This window comes from Parasteatoda tepidariorum, chromosome 10, assembly GCF_982258835.1.
Source record: "Parasteatoda tepidariorum strain Cologne lab strain chromosome 10, Ptep-v5.0, whole genome shotgun sequence".
Taxonomy (NCBI): domain Eukaryota; kingdom Metazoa; phylum Arthropoda; class Arachnida; order Araneae; family Theridiidae; genus Parasteatoda; species Parasteatoda tepidariorum.
In genome coordinates this window covers 101,679,481-101,703,679 of record NC_141764.1, presented here as the reverse complement: position 1 = coordinate 101,703,679, position 24,199 = coordinate 101,679,481, and the positions used below count along the sequence as shown (strand labels likewise).

General features: G+C 27.9%; 1 protein-coding gene across 2 annotated transcripts in view; it reads left to right on the top strand.

Annotated features, from left to right (window-relative positions):
* sip1 (septin interacting protein 1) overlaps positions 1–24,199 on the top strand; it is a 50,513-nt gene extending 26,314 nt beyond the window's left edge. For both annotated transcript variants that reach the window (XM_043038805.3, XM_043038804.3), the window contains exons 9-16: positions 1,140–1,284; positions 3,332–3,516; positions 9,818–10,014; positions 13,937–14,155; positions 17,306–17,512; positions 19,153–19,313; positions 21,238–21,315; positions 23,960–24,199. In XM_043038805.3, coding sequence (XP_042894739.2) covers positions 1,140–1,284; positions 3,332–3,516; positions 9,818–10,014; positions 13,937–14,155; positions 17,306–17,512; positions 19,153–19,313; positions 21,238–21,315; positions 23,960–24,133 — 1,366 coding nt within the window. In that variant the 3' untranslated portion in view covers positions 24,134–24,199. The remainder of the gene's footprint in view (positions 1–1,139; positions 1,285–3,331; positions 3,517–9,817; positions 10,015–13,936; positions 14,156–17,305; positions 17,513–19,152; positions 19,314–21,237; positions 21,316–23,959) is intronic.

Genomic DNA, 24,199 nt, shown 5'->3' with positions numbered 1-24,199 from the left:
ACTAAATTGATATTAATTATTGATATATTATATTGATTACTTTAATGATGCCTGATATTGTTTAAAATCCATAAAAGGGGAAAACATTTTCATAAATTATAATACAGTATAGAACCCGTTATCCGGAAATCAGAAAACCGGAACAAAATTCAATGTATTTTCTCGCCATTTTTAAAAAAAAAAAATTTTTTTTTCCTCATAAGATTTTACGATTTTTCTTTCTTTTTTTGAAGATGTTTACCTTACCATCATTTTGGAAATAATCATTAATGTATTACTTCATCGTTTTCTCTTACTTTTAAGATTATTTCCAAAGATTTTTTTTTTAGTTGGGTTTAACAATAAAAAAAACGGCTTTTTGTAGCGATTCAGAAAACCGGAAAAATCAGTTATCCGGAATAGTGATGGTCCCGACTGTTCCGGATAATCGGTTCCCTACTGTATAAGTTTATAACTACAACTAAATCCGTATACATGTTACTTCTTGTTTAAATATCTGGGAAAAAAGATTGTTAAGTTCTGTTTCCTAAAAATGTTTAAAGGAACTCATTTACTTATTAATAATTACATAATATTCAATAATTTATCAGTTTGAAGGTAAATTTAATGCATTTCCATCAGCTTTAATATTTATTAACAATTAAAAGAAATTTTTATTTGATTTTGTTAATTTGAATAATTTTGAAAATTGTTTGAATTTCTCGCAGTCAAACTTTCAAAACATTTATAGCAACAATACTCTTTTGAGAGTTTGTAACGTTCTGTTGAATACAAAATCATGACTGAGGTTACTTTTCAAAATTTGGCATTTCGTTTATTTTAGTGATTTTTGTTTATACCTCTTTCGGTAATTGCATAGTGATTTGTTAGGAGGCAGAGCTGTCTCAATGTGCGTCGTAGGTAATTAGCATATATTTTTGTAATGTAAGAATCCAAATCTGCAATAATAGTTTTTATTAATTATTTCTAAGTTACCCTTTTGCACTACCTCAGTTGGTGAGATTGAAAGGATGGAGTTTTGTATCTTTTGATAATATTTTAGATTTTTGATCCAATGCATATATCTCTATGTACTTTTTGAACACCCTGTATATTTATATATTTTTATTCTTATCAGACACTATTTTTATGCTATTTAGCTTGGAAAGTAATAAAGAAGAAGAGGATTGCAGTGAAACATTAGAGATGGCTGCTAAAATTTTTAAGGATCTTCAAGATGACTATTATGAAGAATATAAAATGTACAACTTGAGTGATTTGGCCATCACTATTGTTGGTCCTTTGGTAGGACATTCTAATTTATTTTTTCATTAATTAATATCAAATATCTCTAACAGGGCTCAAAATTGTCCTTGAATTCCTTAATTTCCTTTAAAGTGTCCTTAATTATTAAACATTTCAATATATGCCTTGAAATTTTTGTGATTTTTTTCCAAATTTTTGTTAAAGTTAAGAGGAAGAAAAAAATATTATTTATCTAAAAAAGAATTGATGAAATTTCAAATTCAAAAATTATGTTAAATGCCAGGAAAATAACATGAAGGACAAAGTTTTTATAGTGCGTCGAGTACAATATTAATCTACTTCCAGTATTAGTGACAATTACCCTTGATTTGATGGCATAAAAGCAATTGGTGTGGGAGAAATATATAAAACGTTCTTATCTCTTTACTCTCTCCTCATCACTATGTCATACTCTACTGTTTTTCATAAGAAAATCCTTGTATTTTGCTACTACTTGACAATTTTCCTTATTTAGACTATAAATCAATAAATTTTATAGTAAAATAAACTTAACAAATGACATAAGTTTTCTATTTAAAAATTATGTTGTCTAGTCAGACTGAATAACATTCATGTTTTAACTCTAAACCTTTAATAGCTTTCAATTGACCGCTTTTGAGACTAATAAAAAATGCCTTTTATTTTGTTCAACATATTTTATTGGTAATCATAAGGTGCAAAACTATTTTTGACTCCAAGTGACATTAAATAATTGTTTCTTTTATTGATGATTGAATAAGTACAATAATAACAAGGTTCTAAATATGGAACAGATTCTTGAAAATTTCTGGTGTATTCCTCCAGTTATGCTGATCAACAAATTCTCAGTCAGGCTTCTTTTCTAATGACTTTAAATAGGTTGATCCAGGGTCTGGCTTTAATTCTTAGCAATGAATTATAACTTTTTATAGTAAAATAATTTAGCAGACTACTCTTCAAAATTTTGTTGCAATTTCCCTCTTTTCCCATTCATTGGGTAAATCAATTTTTGGATGCAGAAAGCCTGCAGCTCAAAATTCGGAAAATGCCAAGATTGACTCTCACAGGGTTAAAACTGACAGCAATCTTTAACTGATTACAGTAGAATCTCGATCGATCATTTCTTGTGAGACCATGCATTGCAAGCAATAGATACTGAACCGAATATCAAATAATCTCTTACAAATTTATAAAAAATAATAAAAAAATAATGAACTTAAAATTAATAATTAAAATAATTATGCAAAATTATTTACTATGCAAAAGAAAGATGTTTGTTTAAAATATTTGGAAATTTTGGTTTGAAAACACTTTTTTTTTAAGTGTAAGCAATAAAGTTTCAACATTTGTATCAGATTGCTGTTCATTTTCTGTAAGTTTGTGTGAATACAGAAAGTTTATCATTGTTTCAAAGCCTTCTGCAAATATTGTCACTGGTTGTGGTTTTATTTGTCTGCCTTCCTTATCACTTTGCACTTGTTCAATTTCTTGAATTGACAACACAAGCTTCAATCAACTGATAGGTAAACATCAAATGTGTGTTAGAAACGTTTCTCTTAAATGGGGAAAATTTTCATTAGCATCAGAAGTTACTGTTCTTCATTAAACGAAATAACTACTGTATTTTTTTTGAAAAGTTGTTTGAATTATTAAATGTTAGACGCAAGAACCTGCTAAGTTTGAAAAAGGATCTGAACGGCTATTATTAGCATGATAAGAATAGGATTTGTGAGTGGATAGTTAAAACAATTCAGAAAACGAAAGATGCAGAAATGATGGATCAAGTTTCAAGTGTTATCTTCTCAGATTAGCTAATATATCTTCCATAAATTATGAAATTTTGAAGCAGATAATTGAAGGCTTATTCATAATATTGTTTTATTCAAATTCCTTATTTGTCTCCCACACACACAATATCTTAATAAATTTATCATATTTCATATGAAAAAAAAGATTCTGAATAAATATTTCAGCAACACAACGGTTATATCACATCAAACAAGTTTTAAAATGTTAAGTTTTGTAATTTTTTATATAGCTTATTTAAAATAAATATATCTGTCCAAAGGTTGAGAAACTCATATCTGATTGGAATCCACTGGAACAACATCTCCACTGCATAGATATCTTCAAAGACTGGAAAACTCTTCTGGAATCTGACAGTTCTGCTATATCTGGTATGGGACAAGAACCTGAACCATATCATCATCTTATATGGGATGTCTGGATGCCCCCTGTTCGTAAAGCCATTTTGTATGTTTTTTAATTTATAGAGTTAAAGTAAGAGTACTTTTCCAAGGTCTCATCAACTCAAATTTTATAACCTATTTACTGTTTTAAATACATTTTGTAATAGAAAGTATAGTTCTGCTGACATATAACTAGTCACGGTGCAAAAAACTCAAGTCCCAAAATTCATAGCTCAATGCAAAAATTAAATTGTACTTCAGGCTTAACACACTTTGCTATTCCATTCAGTAAATGAATAGCAAAGTGTGTTAAGTCTGAAGTATTATTTGATTCAGTAAATGAATAGCATAGTCTGAAATATGCTGTAATTTTTCGATTAGTATCCATCTTTCATGGACATTTTTAAAGATTGTTTCTATATTGGAAAGCGAAGTTTCGCAAACGAATTCCAGTAGCCACAAATGCAGGTCACATTGTGGTTACTGCAAAGAAGAAGAAATGGTAAATTGTCCATTATTCAGTATTTATTTGATAATAGCTAGTTCCTAATCAAACATTGCAATGGGTTTTTCCATCCTGTGAAAATCAAAAATGTATGAAAAGTTTGAAAAATCTATTACCAACGAAAGATTTAGAAATACCGATATCATAGGCCAAAATTAGGTATTTTAGCTAATGGCCAATTGCTGGCTCTAGCATTTTTCTAGCATAGCTCTAGCAGTGGCCACTTTTTCTAAAATTTTATGTAATGTAATGAAACTGAATTTCTTAAACTATTATATTTTAATTCCCTAATGCCTAAAGAACCCTGAAAACATAAAAACCCATACAAAATTGGGATCTGTTTATTCATTAGAGAAAAGTTTAATCCTTAGGACGTATATATCCCATTTGGGTTGAAAGGGTTAATAGGAATTTTACTGATGTGTACTTCCCTTGTCAGTTAATTGCTTGCTGGAGTGTTTAAATTATTCAGACGAAGACATTGGCCCACATTCGGCTGTCTGGCCAACTATGATGATGGAGTGTTTAAATACAAGTATTACTGCTAAAGCAAGCCTATTGTGTTAATTTAAAGGTTCATTGTATAGCTTCAAAGCTTCCTCTAAATTAACCTTTTTAAAATAATCTTAAAATTTTAGTTTTTTTTATTTATTCTGAATTCTTTTTTTCTTTCATTTATCGAATAAAAAAGTATAACTCTCTATGAACAAATTAGACAGGCACTGCTGTTTAATATTATAAATTTAATAACATAATAAATATAATGAAATCACTTGATTTTTAAGTCAATTTAAATTTCTAATTATTATTGTATTACTGTTTTTCTATTTTATTGATTATTAAAATTCTCTGTATCTAAAATATTTTTAATGTTATGCAATAGTTTGCAGGAAATTTATGTTAATTGCTGGTATTAACTTGATATTTTTTAAGTGGGCAGCTATCCATGGATGATAATTTAATATTTTTTTTTCAAAGAATATTGAAATTTTCAGCATTATATTACTTTAGACATGTGAATACAACTTTAAATATAAACCTTTCTTTCAATTACTTATTGCAATGATAATTTAAAGGATTATAAATTTTTAACTATATTATTGAAGTCATTTTTTGAGAGGTATGTTGTAAATTGTTAAAAAATTTTGAACAAAGTTTTTATTTTATGAAACTGTATTTCATTGTAAAATTTATTGATTACATAATAACTTAGATCTATTTCTTTTTGATGGACAGTTTTACTTTGAAGTGTATGTTAGTTTCTCATTTTTTACAGATTTAGATTAATTTTTCTAACAATTTATTGTTCAATCTTAAAATTTGTTTATTAGAAGTTGTATTTTACAGTAGAATTCTATTATAATTATTTTGAAAAATTTTTCATTAAAATTCATCACATGTTTTCATCAATGTAGAGCTATAGTTGCCCATTAAATTGCAGGGGCATGTCATTTTTATTGAGTAAAATTTAAAAACATCATTATATATTGCTGATATTGATTGTTGTTTGTAAAGGTTAATACACACTTCAAAATTATAACCTTTTAGTAACAACTCTTGTAGCAGAAACCAGATAGCATCTACAGATTATTTTTTCATCTAAATTTTATTTTTATTTTTAAAAAGCAAACAAAAAAAAAAAAAATTGAGTACATTGCAAAGAACCTGTTTTTTCCTGTTACTTGGTTACGAACTTAACTGTATAGGGATTTAATGCAATTTTTTTAGCATTATTGTATATAATTTAACTTTTAAACTACATAAAATTTTTATTTATTGTTTTTAAGGATATATATTTGCATATAAGAATTTATGTTTGCATAATCTTGCTGCATATATGTTATATTAAGATTAATATTTATACAATAATATCTATCTGACTGCGTTGAAGCTGTAGACAAATTTTGATTCATGAAGGTTGTACTGCAGATTCACTCTGCAAATTTTTCTTCACGGTAAAATTTTAGATAAAATATTCAAACAACCTGATAAAAGCAACTTAAAATATAAAAGCTTGTGTTTAGACTAAAAAATTTAATAATAATAGCAATAACGAAATCAAATTTTATCCGAGTAATTAATTTAAATGGAAAATGTCTATTAAGAAATCAATTTCTTTAGTTTTTAATGAAGGTTGACTTTTTTTAAATAGAACTTTTAAAGTCGTTTTTTTGAATTTAAAGTCTCAAATTCAAAATATAATAAATAATCAAAACAACTCTTAAAAACCATTACTTTTTATATGATTGTTTAATATCGATAAAAAAATTATTAATATTTAATATAAATATTTAAGGTTTCAGAATGATAGATTTAAACATTAACATTTTTCAATTTTTATTAATATTTAAATTGTAAGTACAGTCAAACTTATATTACTTAAACATTTATAACTTGTTTTATGGATACCTGGGATAATCCTTGTCAAAACATATTTGTTTTAGTATTCTAAGTTAGATGTGATGAACTTTCATCTTCCACAGATCAAATTTGACCCATTTGAAATTTTTATTAACTGTTATACCAAAATGATGTCCACCCAAGAGACAGAAAATATTAAAGCTTACAATTTTCTATAGGAACTCTTGAATTTGACTCAATTCTTTATTGTTCTATATATATATATATATATATCTATATATATATATCTATATATATATATCTATATGTATATGTATATGTATATATATATATATATATATGTATATATATATATATATATGTATATGTATATGTATATATATATATATATATATGTATATGTATATATATATATATATATATATATATATATATATATGTATATATATATATATATATATATATATATATATATATATATATATATATATATATATAATCACATTTGTAGTAGCAGATATTTTCTAGAAGAAATAAACTTTTTCTACACTCATATGAAGCTTATTTAAATGTTTATTATTTTGAGTATAAAATCTCTCCATTATCAAGGTACTTTAAGATTGTGTAAGCAAGCATTTTATTTTATCTGGTTTTTATTATCCTTTATTATTCAGAATAAAGTATAAAATAATTTTATGATTTTTTTAAAAATTGTTTTGAATTCTTTCTGTGGCCCAAAATTATTCCTAAAATTGACAATAATGTTTAATCCAATAACATGTACAAGTAGCATTCGTCGATCCTCCATTCACCTGTAGATTTCTAGGGGGATTGCTTTCCTTCTTTCAAAAATAATTTGAGATGTTTCATTCTGTGTTTAATGTGGGATAATATAACAAAAATATATATTGGCTTTTCTTTGAAACTTTTCATCATTTCTTTTTGAAACTTTTATTATCAAATAACTCATTATCAATGGATTCATTTTGACTTGAAAGTGCAAAACTGAAGTGATTTTATCATGAAAGAAACTCAATTTCTTTAACTACCGTATTTTTCGGCGAAAGCGCCGCACCTCGATAAAAATGAAATTTAAAAAAAAAAGTTATAGTAAGCGCCGCTCCGGCACAAGCGCCGCAATGGCGCTAAACTGTGTATATCAGCATCCTTTTAGAAGAGACCTTTAAATTACCATTTAGAATATCTGTGTAATAAAAAATTAAATTTTTTTATGCATTTCATAAAGTAAAGTTTTAATTTCTGAATTATAATAAAAAATTTCTTTTTCAGCAAAAAAAAAAAAAAGAAAACAACAAAACTATATAAAATAAAGTTGATCTTACCAGTTGGGGCTGCGCCAAAAATCAGAAGAACAGCAAAAAAATATTTGTATGTTCAGTAGCTGAATTACGGCTGAACTGATTACAGAAATCCGTATAACAATGTAATAAGAAAAATAAAATAAAAATTTATTAAAAGAAAGATTTTAAAATTTATTACTGTTAACAATTTGAGGAAAAACTAATACATTATAACGAAACAGCTAATAGTAACGGAATAACTAATAATAACAAGAATAAGAAATAACTAAGCAGACCGCAAAAAAATTCTGAAGGAAAGAGCGAAGGGGAAATAAGTTTCACTTTCACAATCTTTGAGGGTGGAATTTTAGTGGGTAGAATGCCCTCTCCTTCAATGGAAATAACCCAATGTAACTCAACTTAGAAAGAGAGAAGAAAATGTTTAAGAGAGGGGTGTACCCCACCTCCTCAACGTGTCATTTTTATTGGAGCTGTTTAGGAGGAATCAATCAGTTATAAAGAGGTTGGTGAAAAGACAAGGGTATGGGACCCCTAATCCAGCATTCCAAAATTCGGCACTTAATCTGATCTAATCTTTTTTTTTTTAAGAAATTTATATTGATAAGACAAAAAAAATCAGCTATATTCTTTTTATTTGGAATTTTATTATGTTGAAGTAACTGTAACTTACTTTATTTTATCTTTCAAAAATAAAAAAGAAGCTTGAAAAAAAAATAATAAATCTGTGTCAAAGGAAACATCTGTTTCTAAAGCAGTTTAAAATTAAGTGAGAAGTAAAAACACTTGCATTTCCAATGAACAAAATAAAGAAATGGAAGTTGGAAAAAACTGATCAATCAATCTTGACAGCTGTGCTTTACTGATTTGCCCCCAAATTTCCCTCTTCTGTTTGACCATAAATTGGCCACACCCAGTTGACATTGAAACTAATGAATTCTATCTCTTTTGCGGTTTTTTATTCGATTCATTATTTTTTTTTTATTTTGCCGCTTTTTATTTTTTCTTGTTAATTGTTGCTTGCTTGTTTTTTTTATAGTTATTAGTTTTTAGCTTGTTTTTTGTTGTTATTCATTGTTAGTTTCTTAGCATTAATTGTTTAAAAAAATTTTTTTTTATAGTTCCCTGTTAGCTTTTTTTTTCTTCTTGCGAGGTAAGCGTCTTTTGTTAAAACAAAATGTTATCTAAAAGAAAAAACGAGAACTATGATCTCGCTCCAAAGAAAAAACGATTATTTCTTTTTCAAAGGATTCTGATTATTTCTTCTTGATTATATTATATAGATTATTATTTTGATTAGTAAAATTTCTCTTAAGATGGGCCAGTTTTAAATTCACCCCACCCCATCATAATCTACGATCGAAACTTGACTAAATTTATTGTTTTTTCTGAAATTAACAGTGGAATTGAATTATAGGAATATTTGGGGGCCATATTGGAATTTCCGAAAGAGATCCGAAGTTCGGCATTTCGTCAGTCAAATTACAGTTTCGTCAAATTACAATTGCCAAGGCGCTAAATAGATTTCTAGCTTGGGATTTTTCCTTAAGCTGGGGGTGGATACAAGATGCATACCTTTTAAATTTTCTCCTTATGCAATGTTTTTTTAAAATTATTATTTCGTTTATTTATTTTCTTACAGGCTGCTGCCGAAAGTTTGCTAAGAATTGGCGATGTTCTGCAGCAGATCGCAATACAGGCGAATATTTTGTCGACTTCGTTATTAATTTTTTTTAATAATCTTTCTCTCAGAAAATTATTTTATCTTAAATAACTTTCCTTGACAAATTTTTTTGCTATTAAAAAATATTTCGTCGCAAGCGCTGCTGCATCGGAAGCGCCGCATGTAGGAAAAAAAACTTTTTTTTCGATAGCGGCTCTTCCACCGAAAAATACGGTATATTGAAATGGATGGGCATTAAAATAACACCTATTGCATTGCTAATGGTATCTGTGGTTATAATGGAAGAGTGACTGTTTGAATACATACTTAACATACACTAAAATGGCGCTTAGCATGATTAAGCCATTCTGGTCCACTTATTGTACCAGCACAGGGTTCATTAAAATTATTAGCATGCTTGTAAATATATTAAAGTTGTTAAGAATTATATATCTTGTATTTAAGCTAGGCTATTAAATACTTGATTAATGAATAGTGATGAATTCTTATGTTGTAGGAGTTGGAATGCTCGTAATTGGTCTCCTCTTATTGAACTCTTGGATACATGGTCTCCGCTTCTCCCTCAGTTTGTCATGGACAACGTTCTTGAGCAGCTGGTCTTACCAAAACTTCAAGCAGAGGTGGAAGCTTGGAATCCTTTAACTGATACTCAACCTGTTCATTCTTGGCTGCATCCTTGGCTTAATTTGATGAGTATGTCATCATTGTTGTTAAATTTGTTAAATACATAAGGGCTATCTATCTATATACATACATAATATCTTTCCCAATGTCTATATATATATACATTGGGGAAGGAGTTTGCTAATTGTTTATTTTTACCAACAGGGGGGAGGGGAAGAAGGATATGAGCAATGATTACGCCAGACATCCCTTTATTTTTAAAATTTTAAAAATCCTTTTATTTTTGAAATTTTCTTAAAAAGCAAAATAAAAAAAATGTATCACAATAAAAATGGAAAAAGCTTCAAATTGGGTATAAAAGTTGAATTTAAGGGAAGAAGAAAAGTTGGAAAAAAAATTTTTTTTTTGAAGAGTTTGAGAGGTCAAGATTTTTGAACACAAAAGTAAAATAAAAAGGATTTGCTTAGAATATTATACTCTGTTTTATGTTAAGTTACTTCTTTTATTTGAGTTTAATCCTTAAATGAGATTGCTTCTGTGAAAGTCGTTAATCAGTAAAGTCAAAAGTTATGTGACTTTCTCACATAAACATGGGAGAGGACTCGTAATTTGTCTTTTTTTGTTGACAAGGGGTAAAAGTAGTCCAAATTTGCCTAGTTGTTTTAAAAATTTATGCATATGTAATATTTGAACAGCCCTTTATATGTATGTATTATATATATATGTATGGGGCACAAGATTATGTAAACAAGCTTTTTTTAGCAGCAAATGTTTTGAAAGATTTTACATGGCAAAACTGTTGATACAATTTGAAAGCTCATATTTTAAGCTTTTGGAATTGTCTTTTTTACCCATGCAAAATTTGGATCCACTAAAAATGAGAAGAATTTCTTTCTGTCTTTAATACCAGCAATTTTGAAATCAATGTATGAGATTGTAATATTAATATTGGAATGGTATTTTAATTATGAAAGTATTAAAAAAGGGAAGAAGCTTTTAATTGTCATTTTGGAGTGAAAAGGACACCACTTCTAAAATCTTCGAGCATGATCTTTTAAATTTTGATTTTTTAAGTATTCTCATTGTGAAATATTCCAAAACATTTGCTGGAAAAAGATTCTTTACATAGAATTAGTATAAAAATATTTTCATAATTTTGTCAAACCCCTGTATATATTTACAGGGTAGCTACTCAATACTGTAACACTCCAAAAAATAGGATTTAATTTTAATTGCTTGGTAAAACAATTGCTCTCTCTCTATTCCTGTGCGTGTCACTTTCATTGTCTCTAAATGCAGACAATTTTTGCTTAGAACAGAATATTTAAAATCATTTTAAAGATAGAATGAAGAAGGTTGATGGTTAGACCATTTTTTGATCTTGGTTTTTCTGCATGTAGAATCTTTAAGCAATTAAAATCTCTTGTTTAATAGAAAATTTTTTATATAGAACTATAAATCAATTATTAGATACTGATAGCTGCAAAGATTAGCCCAGGTCTAGTAGTTTGTATTCAATTCGTACAAAAGAGCTCATTGAAAGAATTTTAGAAAAGATACAAAGTTATCCACGGTGCTCTGTTAATAAAATGGCTGCAGGAAAAAACGTGAGTCGTAGAACTATGCAAGTTATATTAAACGAAGACCTGGATTTTCGCCTTTATCGCAAAAAAAAGTTCAAGGTTGGGCAACTGCACAACAATTAAAAGGTTTCAAGGATGTAAGAAATCGTTGAACTGGCACAGTAACGAAAGTGCTGTTAGAATGATCTTTTTTGAGGAGAAAATATTTTGCACAGAACAATACAATGCTAATTTAGTTATAATTCTAAAAGTAATGTTGTATGTACTGCAACCGGTGATGAAAAATCTGAAATGTTCAAACTGAACAATACTCTGTCAAATTACTGAAAATTTTCTTTGAAATTCATCGATAAAGGGGTGAAAATCAATGCTGAATATCATAAACAGGAAGTATTAGCATTTAATGCAACATGCTGACAGTTAGTATGCCAAAAAAGCAACATTTTTCAGTTAAAATTGTATAAAATTGCGCCAAGCGGAAACAGGATAAATTTGGCTCCATATCAATTGTCCGAAGTTTATCCAGCAAGAATATTGACTATCTTCTTCACCAGATCTAAATCCTTTACACAATTGTGTTTCGGGTATTTTCGAGTAGGGGTGCTGCCCGCCGACTGTTGATGTGCGACACGCAAAAGCTTCAGAACACAAAAAAAAATTTTTTTGTGGAAAAAAATGAAAAATTTCAAACATTTTGAGTTGCACATTTGAGTCATAACTTTTTGACAAGCTCAATTTACATAGATTCTATAGTAAATCCATGTTTCTCGAGCGCTTTTTCCGCCGTTATTGCTTTGGAATTTTGCATGGTTTATCAAAAATCCAGTGCTTTTACTAGGATATTTAGATATGCACATTTCAAATTTGAGTAATCACTTTTTGTTTTGCTTTATTTTTGCCGATTTCATCTAAAATCCAAGTAATTTTTCCATCCCTTTTTTTACCAGTTTCTTTATAAATTTCCATGTGATTTTTAAAATTTCAATACATTTAATATGATATTACAACTTGTGAGTTTTAAATCGTGCATTTTATTATTTTCTATTTTTATAAGTATTTTTTATATTTATTAATATGGTATTTCATAAATTGTGCACTTTTTAACTTTTTTTATTTACGCCAATTTCCTTATAAAATAAATTTTAGAAAAAGGCAGTTTTTGCTACGCTTTTCCAAGTGATTTTGAAAACGCCAAATTTTTACTTAGAGATCATTACGACACCCAAGTTTCAAATTGCGCATTCAAATAATTACTTTTTGATGCACTTTGCTCATACCAATTCCATCGTAAATCCAAGTTGTTTTTCTACTATTTTTCGGAAGTTATTGCTTTGGATTTCCATGTGGTTTTAAAAATTCTGAATTTTATTACAACATGCGAATTTTAAATAATGCATATAAATAATTACCTATTGACAGGCTTTATTCTTGCTGATTTAATCATAATTTGAGAGATGTTTTTCCTCATGATTTTGACGATCCCGTTTTTTTCCCAGGTACGATGTTATTACGACATGCTAGTTTTTAATCGCTCATTTAAATAATCACTTTTGGATACAATTTTGTGTGATATTTCATCATCAGGCCAAATTATTTTTCTACCGTTTTTTCGGCAGTTCGAGACATGTAATTTGTTTTTTTAATGCAATTAACAATAGAGAATTTGAGAAGTGTTGGAAAACGAGAATTTTTAAGCTTCTCACTGTTTGTAATTTTTTTAAAACTTTTTGTAACTTGGGTGATTTTTTAAAAAAGAAAAAAAAATTAGAAAGAAAACGTTTTCTGAAACCTCTCATAGTTCAAGAATATATCTGAAGTATAATACCAAATAAATATTTTCTTATTTTGCACTATAATGGTTTTATTTTAATATTTATTAATTTATTCTTAGCTATTCGATATTATTCTACCTTTCCCTACATGTCTTTTCAAGAATGGTATATTGTACAAAACTAGACAATGAATATCTTGGTTAAATCTTACAGTTTCTAGGTCGAACAGTTGAGCTCCAACAGTTGAGCGTTCTGTTATTAAAAGAAATTACATTTTTGGTTAACATCTTCCACTTCATACTTAAAATTTATATATCAATAACATTTTATCAGTTTTTTCTATTAGGTTAAAAGCTTTGAAATAAACAAGCTTTACTGTTTTATGCTTGTCTTATGCCTTTAAATTATGAAATGCATTTCAGTTATAATCATGTTGCTGCATTGGCTAGAAAATTTTATTTGTACTGAATATTCCAGTTTTCCTATTATGAAATTATTATGTTTTAAGAGCAGCAACATGCTGAAATTCATTTGGAAATATTTGAAATGATGATATACTATAATTATTCTACTAACTATTATAACTAATGTATTCTAATTTATATTGAGCATCATACTAATGAAATGTCCTTTTAGAAGCTCGTTTAGAGCCACTGTATGCTCCAATTCGTCATAAGCTGGCCTCAGCATTAGTTAACTGGCATCCAAGTGATTGTTCAGCCAAATTAATTTTGGAACCCTGGAAAGGTGTGTTTTCTCAAGGTGTTATGGAGGCATTTGTTGTGACTAACATCGTTCCTAAACTAGTTGCAGTCATGCAGACTTATGTCATAAATCCCCATCAGCAACATTTGGGTAAGTTTTTATTAGCATTGATCTCAGACTTTATTTATCCCTAACTATCTGGCTGAACTAACATAAAACATAACAGAAGTTTGTCAACAAGGGAAATTGAGGGAAAAAAGTCATAAAAATTCTTTGAAAGGGGTCAATTTTTTTTTAATATTTTGAAAACTTTTTTTAAAAATATATAGTTTTTGAATAGTTTGAAAATTAGTTTTTTCATATTTTGGAGAGGGATATATTTTAAAATATTTAATTGGGGGATATGTCTTAAAATCTTTTTTGGTAAGAGATATTTCTCCAATCATTTTCCCCCTCATTATATCTGCAATGCATACAACTTAGCTATACAAAAAAAAGAAAGAAATTATTTAAAAATTTTAAAATGTTAATATAAAAATAATAAATATGTATAATTAAAAACATTATTAATATTTATAGCCAGTTGTTAAGTTGGACTGTAACTTATAATAACCTGTTTTTAACCATTTGCCAAGTTTCTATGCTATGAGAACTGCTTAAATAATAATGTAAGCTCTGAAATTTTTTTTTATTTATTTAAATAACATTTTATCATAAAATAGATTCAAAGATTGCATAGTTTTATGTGTTGATATCAATTAGCTCTTTTTAACTTATGAACAAAGAAATTTTTTTTTGATTTATTATATTTTGAACAGTTTTCAAGTTTGAAAGAAAGTAATTTTTTTTTTTTTTTTTTTTTTTTGCATTTGTATCACTTAAAAAAGCAGTTTTTACTGAAAAGAAATAATCAGTTGAATATTTTAAATTTTAAACAGAAGCAAGACAAATTATTGGTAAAAAAAATCGCAAGACTAATTTATTTTGAGTTATATATTTTTTATTAGGCTTTATTTTGAATATTTTTTTTTACGAACTAAACAGATATTGAAAATAGAATATGATTTTATCAAAATAAATAACACTTGGGTATAGATACTTAGTTATTTTAACTAGGCTTTAATAAGGTTTTTGACAAAAGAAGTATTTGTTTAAAAATAATAATTAATTTTAAGTCTTACATTTTATTTATATAAACTTGTTTTAATCATTTTTTATCAACTAAATAAACAAATATTGAATATAAAATATAATTTTTTGAATATGTGTAACATTTGGACATAGAAATAAAGTGTCAGTGATAAGGGTTGTTAATTATTTTATGCTATCTTTGACTTGAAAGAAGTAGCCAACATAGTATTAAAAAAGGAAAGCTATTGGTACAAAAATAAATATTTTTAATAAGCGAATAAATTAATCAGTTATTGTATATTATCAGAACCTAACAATTAAAGGGAAATAATGAGTTTTCATGAGAATGTCTATTAAATAGTCACAATAGTTGAAATTAACAGAGCAAATAGAACATTGAACGAAAGACAAAAGAAAAAAATACTTAAAATAAATTACTGATCAAAAGAATAAAGCTAGATTTGGAAAAAGAAAAATGTTGTTTTAAAATGTTATAAATATCTATTCAAAAATATCTTAGAGTAAGAAAATTGGAAAAAGCAATGAGATGCTTTCGAAATGATTGGTTCCTCTGTCACATTCTTTTCAATTGCTTGAAATTTTAATTTCTCTTTGTATTTGGAATGAGTATCCTTATTAGAAGTCATCATTTCCCTTGCAACAACCATATCACTAACTTTTATTTTGACATTTTCTTTGATTAATCTTAATCCTGCAATTGTCGATAGACTCGAGCTGGTTCGCTCAAAGAGCCTATTGTTTACGGAAAAACCTGATAATATGAAAAGTAAAGAAATTCTTTTACAAAAAACGGAATTCATTTCCAGAATCATCCTTTTGTATTTACCGATTATTAAGTTTTGTTTGTTGAGGTATTTTGTAGAGAAAAATTACATTCTCATCAATAAATGTTTCAAAAACAAAAATGTGCACAGATAAATAATAAAGATTGAAAACGAGTCACTAGTTGTTTACTGCTACTGTTGCATGTGAAAGCAGAAACATGATGAGAACAAAGAAATAATAAATCAGTGCGAAGAAGTATCACTCATGTTTCCTGATTTCAAAATCATGTAAACCATCAAGGAAAATGGCGGAAAGGCAATTCATTCAGATCAGTATTCAATGTTATGGAATTGAACGAAACACAACCTTTTTTCCCTAATTTTTTGAAAGTGGTTGAATAGTAAATCAACGTAGAGTAGTATGTAGAATAGTAATCGATGTTGAATAGTAAATCCCCAAGTAAATCGATGATGTTATAGTAATTTTTTGGTATTTTTTTAAATCTTTTTTTTTCTCTTCCCATTTGGGGAACTTGTAAATTTCTTTTGTTACACAGCATTTCAAGGAAATCCTAGCTTTATTTTAAGAGGAAATCAAAGCTTTATTTTAAGATAAAATCTAAGACAAAATATTTTTTTAAAATATAAGACATTTTGCGGTCTTTTTTTTTTTATTAAAAAAAAATAAGTAAATATAGGACAACTGTGATGCATGTTACAAAGAATTAATTGTTAAAATAGCATTATGCTCAAAAACATCTGAAAAAAAAGATTATTTTACTTAAAATTTAATTTTTTTTTTTTTGTTGCTTAACTAGAAAGGACTTATTTGGATTTAGGGAGAAAGTGCATATTATTCTTTAAAAGGGTGTCACTCCTGAAACATAATAATTTTTTTTATTTCATTAAAAAATGCAATATTTTGCTATCATAAACTAATAGTTAATTATTGATTTTTGTTTAGATCTATTATATATATGGATTAGTTTATAAGAGCAAAATTTTTAAATGCTACATTTTAGTTTTTTCTTGAGGATTAAAAAACATGTCTTTTCTGTATTTTTTTTAAAAAAGTCTTTAGCACATGAGTTTAAATGTTCTTTTTCTTATTAATGCAATGCAAATCCATTAGTAATAATTAATTATAGTTTCATTGTTACCTTTTTAATAATAATTTGTAATAAATTTTTTCACCAAAGTTGTTTACTGTTTGACTCTAACTAAGTTCAGGACACTGAGGATCGTTCTTACATTCTGACTATAGGTTTGGTTTCTGAATAGGGAGCCACATTGTATTAAAATTTGGGGAATTTTTTTGAACAACATGTATATAAGATAGCATTGGAAAATCCATTATTCTGATATCTGAATGACTCTTTTATAGATGTTTGGAATTGGGTGATGGCCTGGTTTGATATGATGCCAGAACCATGCATGGTGACGATCTTGGAAAAGAACTTCTTCCCCAAGTGGTTGCAGGTGCTATATACTTGGTTAACTCACAGTCCGAATTATGAAGAAGTCACCAAGTGGTACACTGGATGGAAATCTATGTTACCTCCTTCACTACACCATCATCCTATTATTAAAGGTATATTTATTATTGACATTTTCATTTACTTAGCATTTACATATTGCATATCTACCAACTCTACTGGATTTTCCAGTAGACTATTGGATTTTGCCAGTCTCTCTTGATCTACTGGTTTAATAAAAATTCTACTGATTTTTGTACATTTTAAAAAGTTCCCTAAAATTGAGTGAGTTTTCTAAAAAAATCCCTATTGAAATTGAATTTTTTTCACAGATTATTACTTGCTTGAATAAATGCTATTAATACATAATGAAGTGAGCCTCATTTATTAAAATCAAATTAAAACTTTTTTGTTTTAAAATTTTGTCTTTATTTATATTCAGAACTCCCTTTTTTAATGAATTAAAAAATCTTTTCACTATCTTGGAATTAAATACCTATTTCTATTCAAAATTATGAGTTAACATAGTGCAGAAAATATTAAAGTTTTTCTATTTTGCTGACTATAAAAATCCTTAAAATTCTCAATGTGTAAAATATTTCGTACATTTTGCAGCAATTATCTTGAAATTCATATTATTTCGTAAAATCTACCGGATTTTTTTCTCCATCCACGTGAGCAGCTATGATATTGCTACAGTAGAACTATTCTACTGAAATAACAATATATGTAGTTTCATAATAACTAAGGTTGCATTTATTAATTAACAAATTGGAATTAATAATAATATAACAAAATATTGAATATTCTTCTTTTAGCAATGAAAACTAATTGAGCCTAGAGAATTATTTGACTTAAAACTCTGTTCCTTATTTAAACAGTTAATTTTTGTTGTTCTTCGCTGCTATATCTTTTCATTTTCTTTTGTGAAAAGCATGTGATCACTCATTAGACTGGGATGTCATTATTTTCAGTCAATGTATTTAAAATGTGCTTATTTGAATAGGCCTTCCAGTGAGGCATTGCTGACTTTGACCCAGTAGATGGCTGGGTGTTATTGCTTCAATTCTTGCGAGCAGTAGTGCCATTAAAAAAACAAATTTTAGTGAGCATTTATAATTTTTTTCTTCCTGGTTGAAGACTGGCATAAATTTTTTTACGTCATATTAAGGAATGAATTTTTACATGGCAAAATACAAAATTTGAGCAAAATCGATCGAATAGTTTCAGAAAAATTGAATTTTAAAAATACGATCACGATCTTCACCTTTTAATTCATCGAATTGGAACTTTAATAGTTAGATTAATTTACCATATAATCCATATATCAAATTTAAAAAAGTTTTTTTTTCTTTAATTTACGAAATTAGTTACAATTGTACAATGTTTTCTGCTGCTTAATTTTACTTCAAGTGTTTGCAATATAGTGGGCAAAAAATTTGGTAAAATAATTTTTATTTTATTTAGTTTGTTATTAATGTTGGAAATTTATTTAGTACTGCTCCTAAACTTCTATTCACCATTACAAACTTATGAATGATCAAAGGAATTAGAAGTAATAATTCAATATAGCTTTTTATTTCTCTTTTTATTTTATTACTATTTTTAAGTAGTTTTAGTATTATTAAGGTATAAATTTTTAATAGTATTACTAAAGTAATCCTCATTAAGTTTTAATAAAATAACATATATATAAGCTTTATTTAGTTTGAAATATTTATCAGGAACAAAGTGTATAAAATATTTGTGTTAACAGAACAATTCAGACAAGCGTTGGACATCATGAACAGAGCAGTATCTGCACCTCAGGGACTTCTGGGTCAACAGCCAGGGGCTAAAGAAAGCATGGCTTACTTGACCAATGTGGAAAGACAACAGGAGTTAGACAGACATGTTAAGCCCAGAAGAGATTATGAGGTATACACTTTAATAAAACATTTGAGAATTATAATTAAATTGAAATGAAACAAAATAAACATGAATACAATGCATTCTTGTAGAAGTTTTTTTTGTGAATAACTGTTTAAGAAAGCAAAAGTGCTATTTGTGTTTCAAAAAATTATTTAAATGTACTTTTTTGTTTTAATTTAATTCTCTTGTTTTTTTATATAAATTTATTTGCGGACAAATTTTGGATTATGCAGCATTAGCGCTTTCCCAAACCTGACTTGATTTTGTTTTAATGTCTTTCTATTACATCTTCAAACTGATTTTTTTCTCCACATTTTATTTTATGATTGTTTAATTTGGGATATATACCTTGTAATTCTTGTTTACATTTAAGAATTACAGAAAGAATTTATTAAAGTTTAATTTTCAATGTATGATTATTGATTTTTATTAATTGAGCCATGATGACTCAGTCAATAGATAGCTCGTCTCCTAATGAGGCAACCCACGTTTGAATCGAAATGATGACTGGCAACAGTCTGATATAAAATATTCTCAATGGTAGATGAGTTTCCTTGAGAGCATCTATGGAACTCTTCTGTCCTCAAAAATGTTTGTAGTTCATGTTTCGACACACTCTCCACTCCACAGAGATACTTCTTATTTGTATAAGGACTGCAAACTTCTCATGCTCAAAAGAGCAACTGAAAGAATTAATTTTTAAAAAAAAGAATCCCCTTGCTGTCAAGCTAACAATGGGAGGTTTTCATGTAACATAAACATATATTAGTTCCATCAAAACATTATTTTCTCAAAAGCTTGTTTTGTCTCGATGCTTTATCCAGGAGTTCCTTGGCTTTAGGATTAGAAAATCCAAAAATGGGGCAGCTGCTCAGCAAACTTAATAATATGGTATAAATTGTGATTTATCATTTTACATTATTCATTAATAAATCAATGGCTAATTTAAATCTTAAGCATGATGACTTCGCAAAAATCTTAGAATAAATAGTTTATGACTTGGCCCCTCAACAAATTTAAATATTTATAAAACAATTTATAAAAGTGTATAGAAATAATTATTTAAAAAATGTCTCTTAAATGAAAAAAATGTGTGTAAAATAAGCGAAAGTCTTTTTTTTATAAAAAAAAAAAAGTTTTGAAACGAAGCTTATTTTTTTTACTTGCCATTCTGCTCTTTTATAAACTTATTGTCTTAATGAAAGCTTGAACGTTATTGCCACCATTACCTTTTTCAAGTTTTATTCATGGCCATGTGTTCAGGGTAAAATGAAATTTCTTTGAAATTTGTTTATTCAAAATAGGATCAAAATACAGTTTTAGGTCTCTCGTGTTGATTCCGACATGGCAAATTTTAATTTTTGTGGCCTGTTATTTAATAATAAAAAAAAACGTTAGAACATCCTTGTCTAGTAGGAATCAGTTTTTGATGGAATTCATAGAAAAGTTTATAGTATAATGCAGTACAAGTTACCCTGGTCAAAGCTCTCAGCAGGCAAAAAATTGTGCGCAAATCAATATTTTCCAACATGCTTTGTAAAATCCTGGTAATCTGAGCCTATTTCACGTGAAAAAATTTGTTAACCCAATTGTATTTTCAATTTACTTTCAATTTCACAAAGTCTATGATGTTCAGGGTAGATTTCCTCAGACAAGTCCATAGCTTAGTGCTGTGGGGGAAAAAAACTCTCCTTTTCACCACAAATAAACACCAATGCAATGAGATCTTTCACATTTACAGTTTATTGAAATGCAAGACTAAAAAATATAAACTGTTGCAATAATTATTTTGAGGCATTGTTCATTGTTAATATTTCTATTTTTTTTAACAAGAAGTGTTATGTTTTATTTTAAAGTAGCAAAATATTAGTAATTAACTGTTCTGTCAATATTGGTTATTTTTTCTATAAACAATTATGTTTTATTTCAGGCCATGATACAGACTGTAAGAGGTGTCACATCAGCCGCTTCCCTTACTCTGTCTTTCAAAGAAGTCATCCAAAAGAAGGTTTGATTGACTTTTTTAACAATTTGCATGCAAAATAATTTTAGTCCACTTTGGAATCTTAAAGAAAAATGTAAACGTAATAACAGAATCCTTCTCAAAATTTCGAGAACTCTTTGCAAAATACGACTCTTGACAAAATTCTAATTTTGTGCTTGCGTCCATTATCTTTAACATGCATTTTGAACTAGGTTCAAAATAAAAAGCTCACCAACAATGTATTACAATATGACCTCAAAAATCCAGAAACTTTTAAAAACTACACTCCTGAGGAGAAAAAGTTTTCAAAATCGGTTTATATGTATGTAGAAAATGGGTAGGCTGAGCTGATGAAGTTGCGCATGGGAGAAAAATTCTTTTATTACCCACCTTGTTTTTTTCCTCCAGGTGAGGAGATGAAACTGGTTCTTTTTTAGCCTTGAAGTTCTTGAGCTGAGGGAAGGGACAACTTCTTTCGTTTCCTGCTCTCAACAACAAGAGAAAGGTTATCAGCAGTTTCACTCTTATATAATTCCAGCCTAGAAGCATACATTTCAGCTATAAATTGATCGTTTTGTTTTCAATTCAGCTTGAGTTTTAAGTCCATATTCTTTGTTTTAATTAACAGCATTATGATATCTAAACTATTGATTACCGGGAACAAAATGACAATAGTTCAAAGAAGAGGAAGTATAATTAGCTCTCAATTTTTAAAAAAAAAGTTGAATTGCTACGCAAGTTTGACTCTGGAATTTCAATGGCAATCCACTGCTGTTAATGATTTGATTAAACAGAAGGACAAAATACAACAGGTTTTTACTAAAAGTGACATTGCTTTAGGAATGTATAAAAGAATGCTACGGAAAACTAACAATGAAAAGTTAGTAAATGGGATAATAAAATGGGTGTGACAAATAATTGAGAAAGTGTTTTTGACTGATGCTATTATGTTATGTATGTTATTATTAAGACACATTTATGTAGGGAATGTCCTTAAAGATCAGTACAGAGAATATCAAGCAATAGCTCTTAACCATAAAAGAAGATCAGTGAAGTAGAAACTGCCGAATTGTTATTCTTGTAAATTTGTTGTTTTCGTGTCCATGGATTTTTAAAGAACTTCGAAAGTTTGTACGATTGTCAGCTTCAGTGCCTCTTGAGTAAGAGAACAGATCTTAGGTTGTCCCCAATTTCAGAACATGTGGTGTGAGTGCTGGGCACTCATAAATGTGTCTCGGTGTTAACATGACATCCTGGCAGTTTCTGCAGGGAACATATGTCTTTGTCTTGTCTGGGAGAATCTTTAGCCCTCTGAAATGATTGGTTCTAAGTCCGGGGTTCATACAGAGATCAGAAGAAGAAATCCAAGGAGTCCAAAATTTTAAGAACTTATCAAAAATTTAAAAACTTTGTGTAAAAAATAACTAGACAGTTATTTTTTTTTTAAAAATTAAAAAGCAGTTATTATAAGAGAAACTTGCACAAATTTATATTTTGCATATTTTTTTCTCATCTTTTTGAAATAAATTTTGACTTTGTCAAACTTCATCAAGAAAAATAAATAAAGTTATCACTTTTACACATAAATACATTTTCCAGTTTCAAATATTTTAATAAATCTTGTTAAAGTACAGATGTTAAAGATTAACATAAAAACCTACCAATCTTATATTTTTAAATTTGAATACATAAGAAAATCTAAGACATTTTATACAAAAAAAAAAAAAAATCAAAGTAAATTATTAATTAAGTTTGCTTGCAACATGTAAAATGAAAAACATTTGCTGTTATTTTTTTCTTCTAACTCTTGCAATTCATTTCTTTTCTTCTTTTTAAGTTTTTCTTTAACTATTAGATTTTGAAAGCTATGTCATATAATTTAGTTTCTCTGCTTGGACAGCAAATTCAGCAGCGGACTTAGTAAGTTCATCTATGCAACATAATAATCTAAGGAGTTTCTAAGGACTAATTTGGAAATCTAAGTACAGTACAGAACCCGTTCTCCGGAAATCAGAAAACCAAAAAACCGGAACGAAATTCGATAAATTTTCCCGCCATTTAAAAAAAAAATGTTTTTTTCCTCATAAGATTTTAGGATTTTTCTTTCTTTTTTGAAAGATGTTCACCTTACCATCATTTTTTGAAATAATCATTAGTGTATTACTTCATCGTTTTTTCTTCTTTTTAAGATTATTTCCAAAAAATTTTATTTTTTAGTTAGGTTTAACAATAAAAAAACGGCTTTTTGTAGCGATTCAGAAAACCGGAAAAATCAGTTATCCGGAATAGCGATGATCCCGATCGTTCCGGATAATCGGTTCCCTACTGTAGTTCCAATTACTCCTTGGAGGCTTTTTTTATTTCTAAGGAGTGTCTATGCACCCTGTAAGTCTTGCTATGACAGATTTGGTTATAATCAATGATAATTGGCGATTATTATTAATAAATAGATATTAATTCATTAATTACATTGCACAATATTCCCTATCCTGATAGTTTTTTAAAGTTAAGAGCTTTTGCTTGATATATATGAGAGATTGTGGACATTAATTTTTTGTTTCTTTTGCAGTAACATATTTACACTATTATCATTTTCTTTTATATCTTAAACCTTATTCTACAAAGAAAGAAAAATTCTTCAATAACGTTTGTTAAACTTTTGTTTCAGGCTGAAGAAAGTAACATAATATTTATGCCTGTGCCTGGACGATATCAAGATGGCAAGCAAGTTCACCGGTTTGGTAGCAGCCTTCTTTATTTAGACAGGGGTGTCATATTTGTCTTCAATCAAAAAACGTGGGTTCCAACTTCACTACAGAGCCTGCTGGATACAGCAGGTTGAAAGTGGAACTACAGTTGTATATTCTGTATATATTTGTATAAATAAATTTTTACCTTTTTGCCTTTA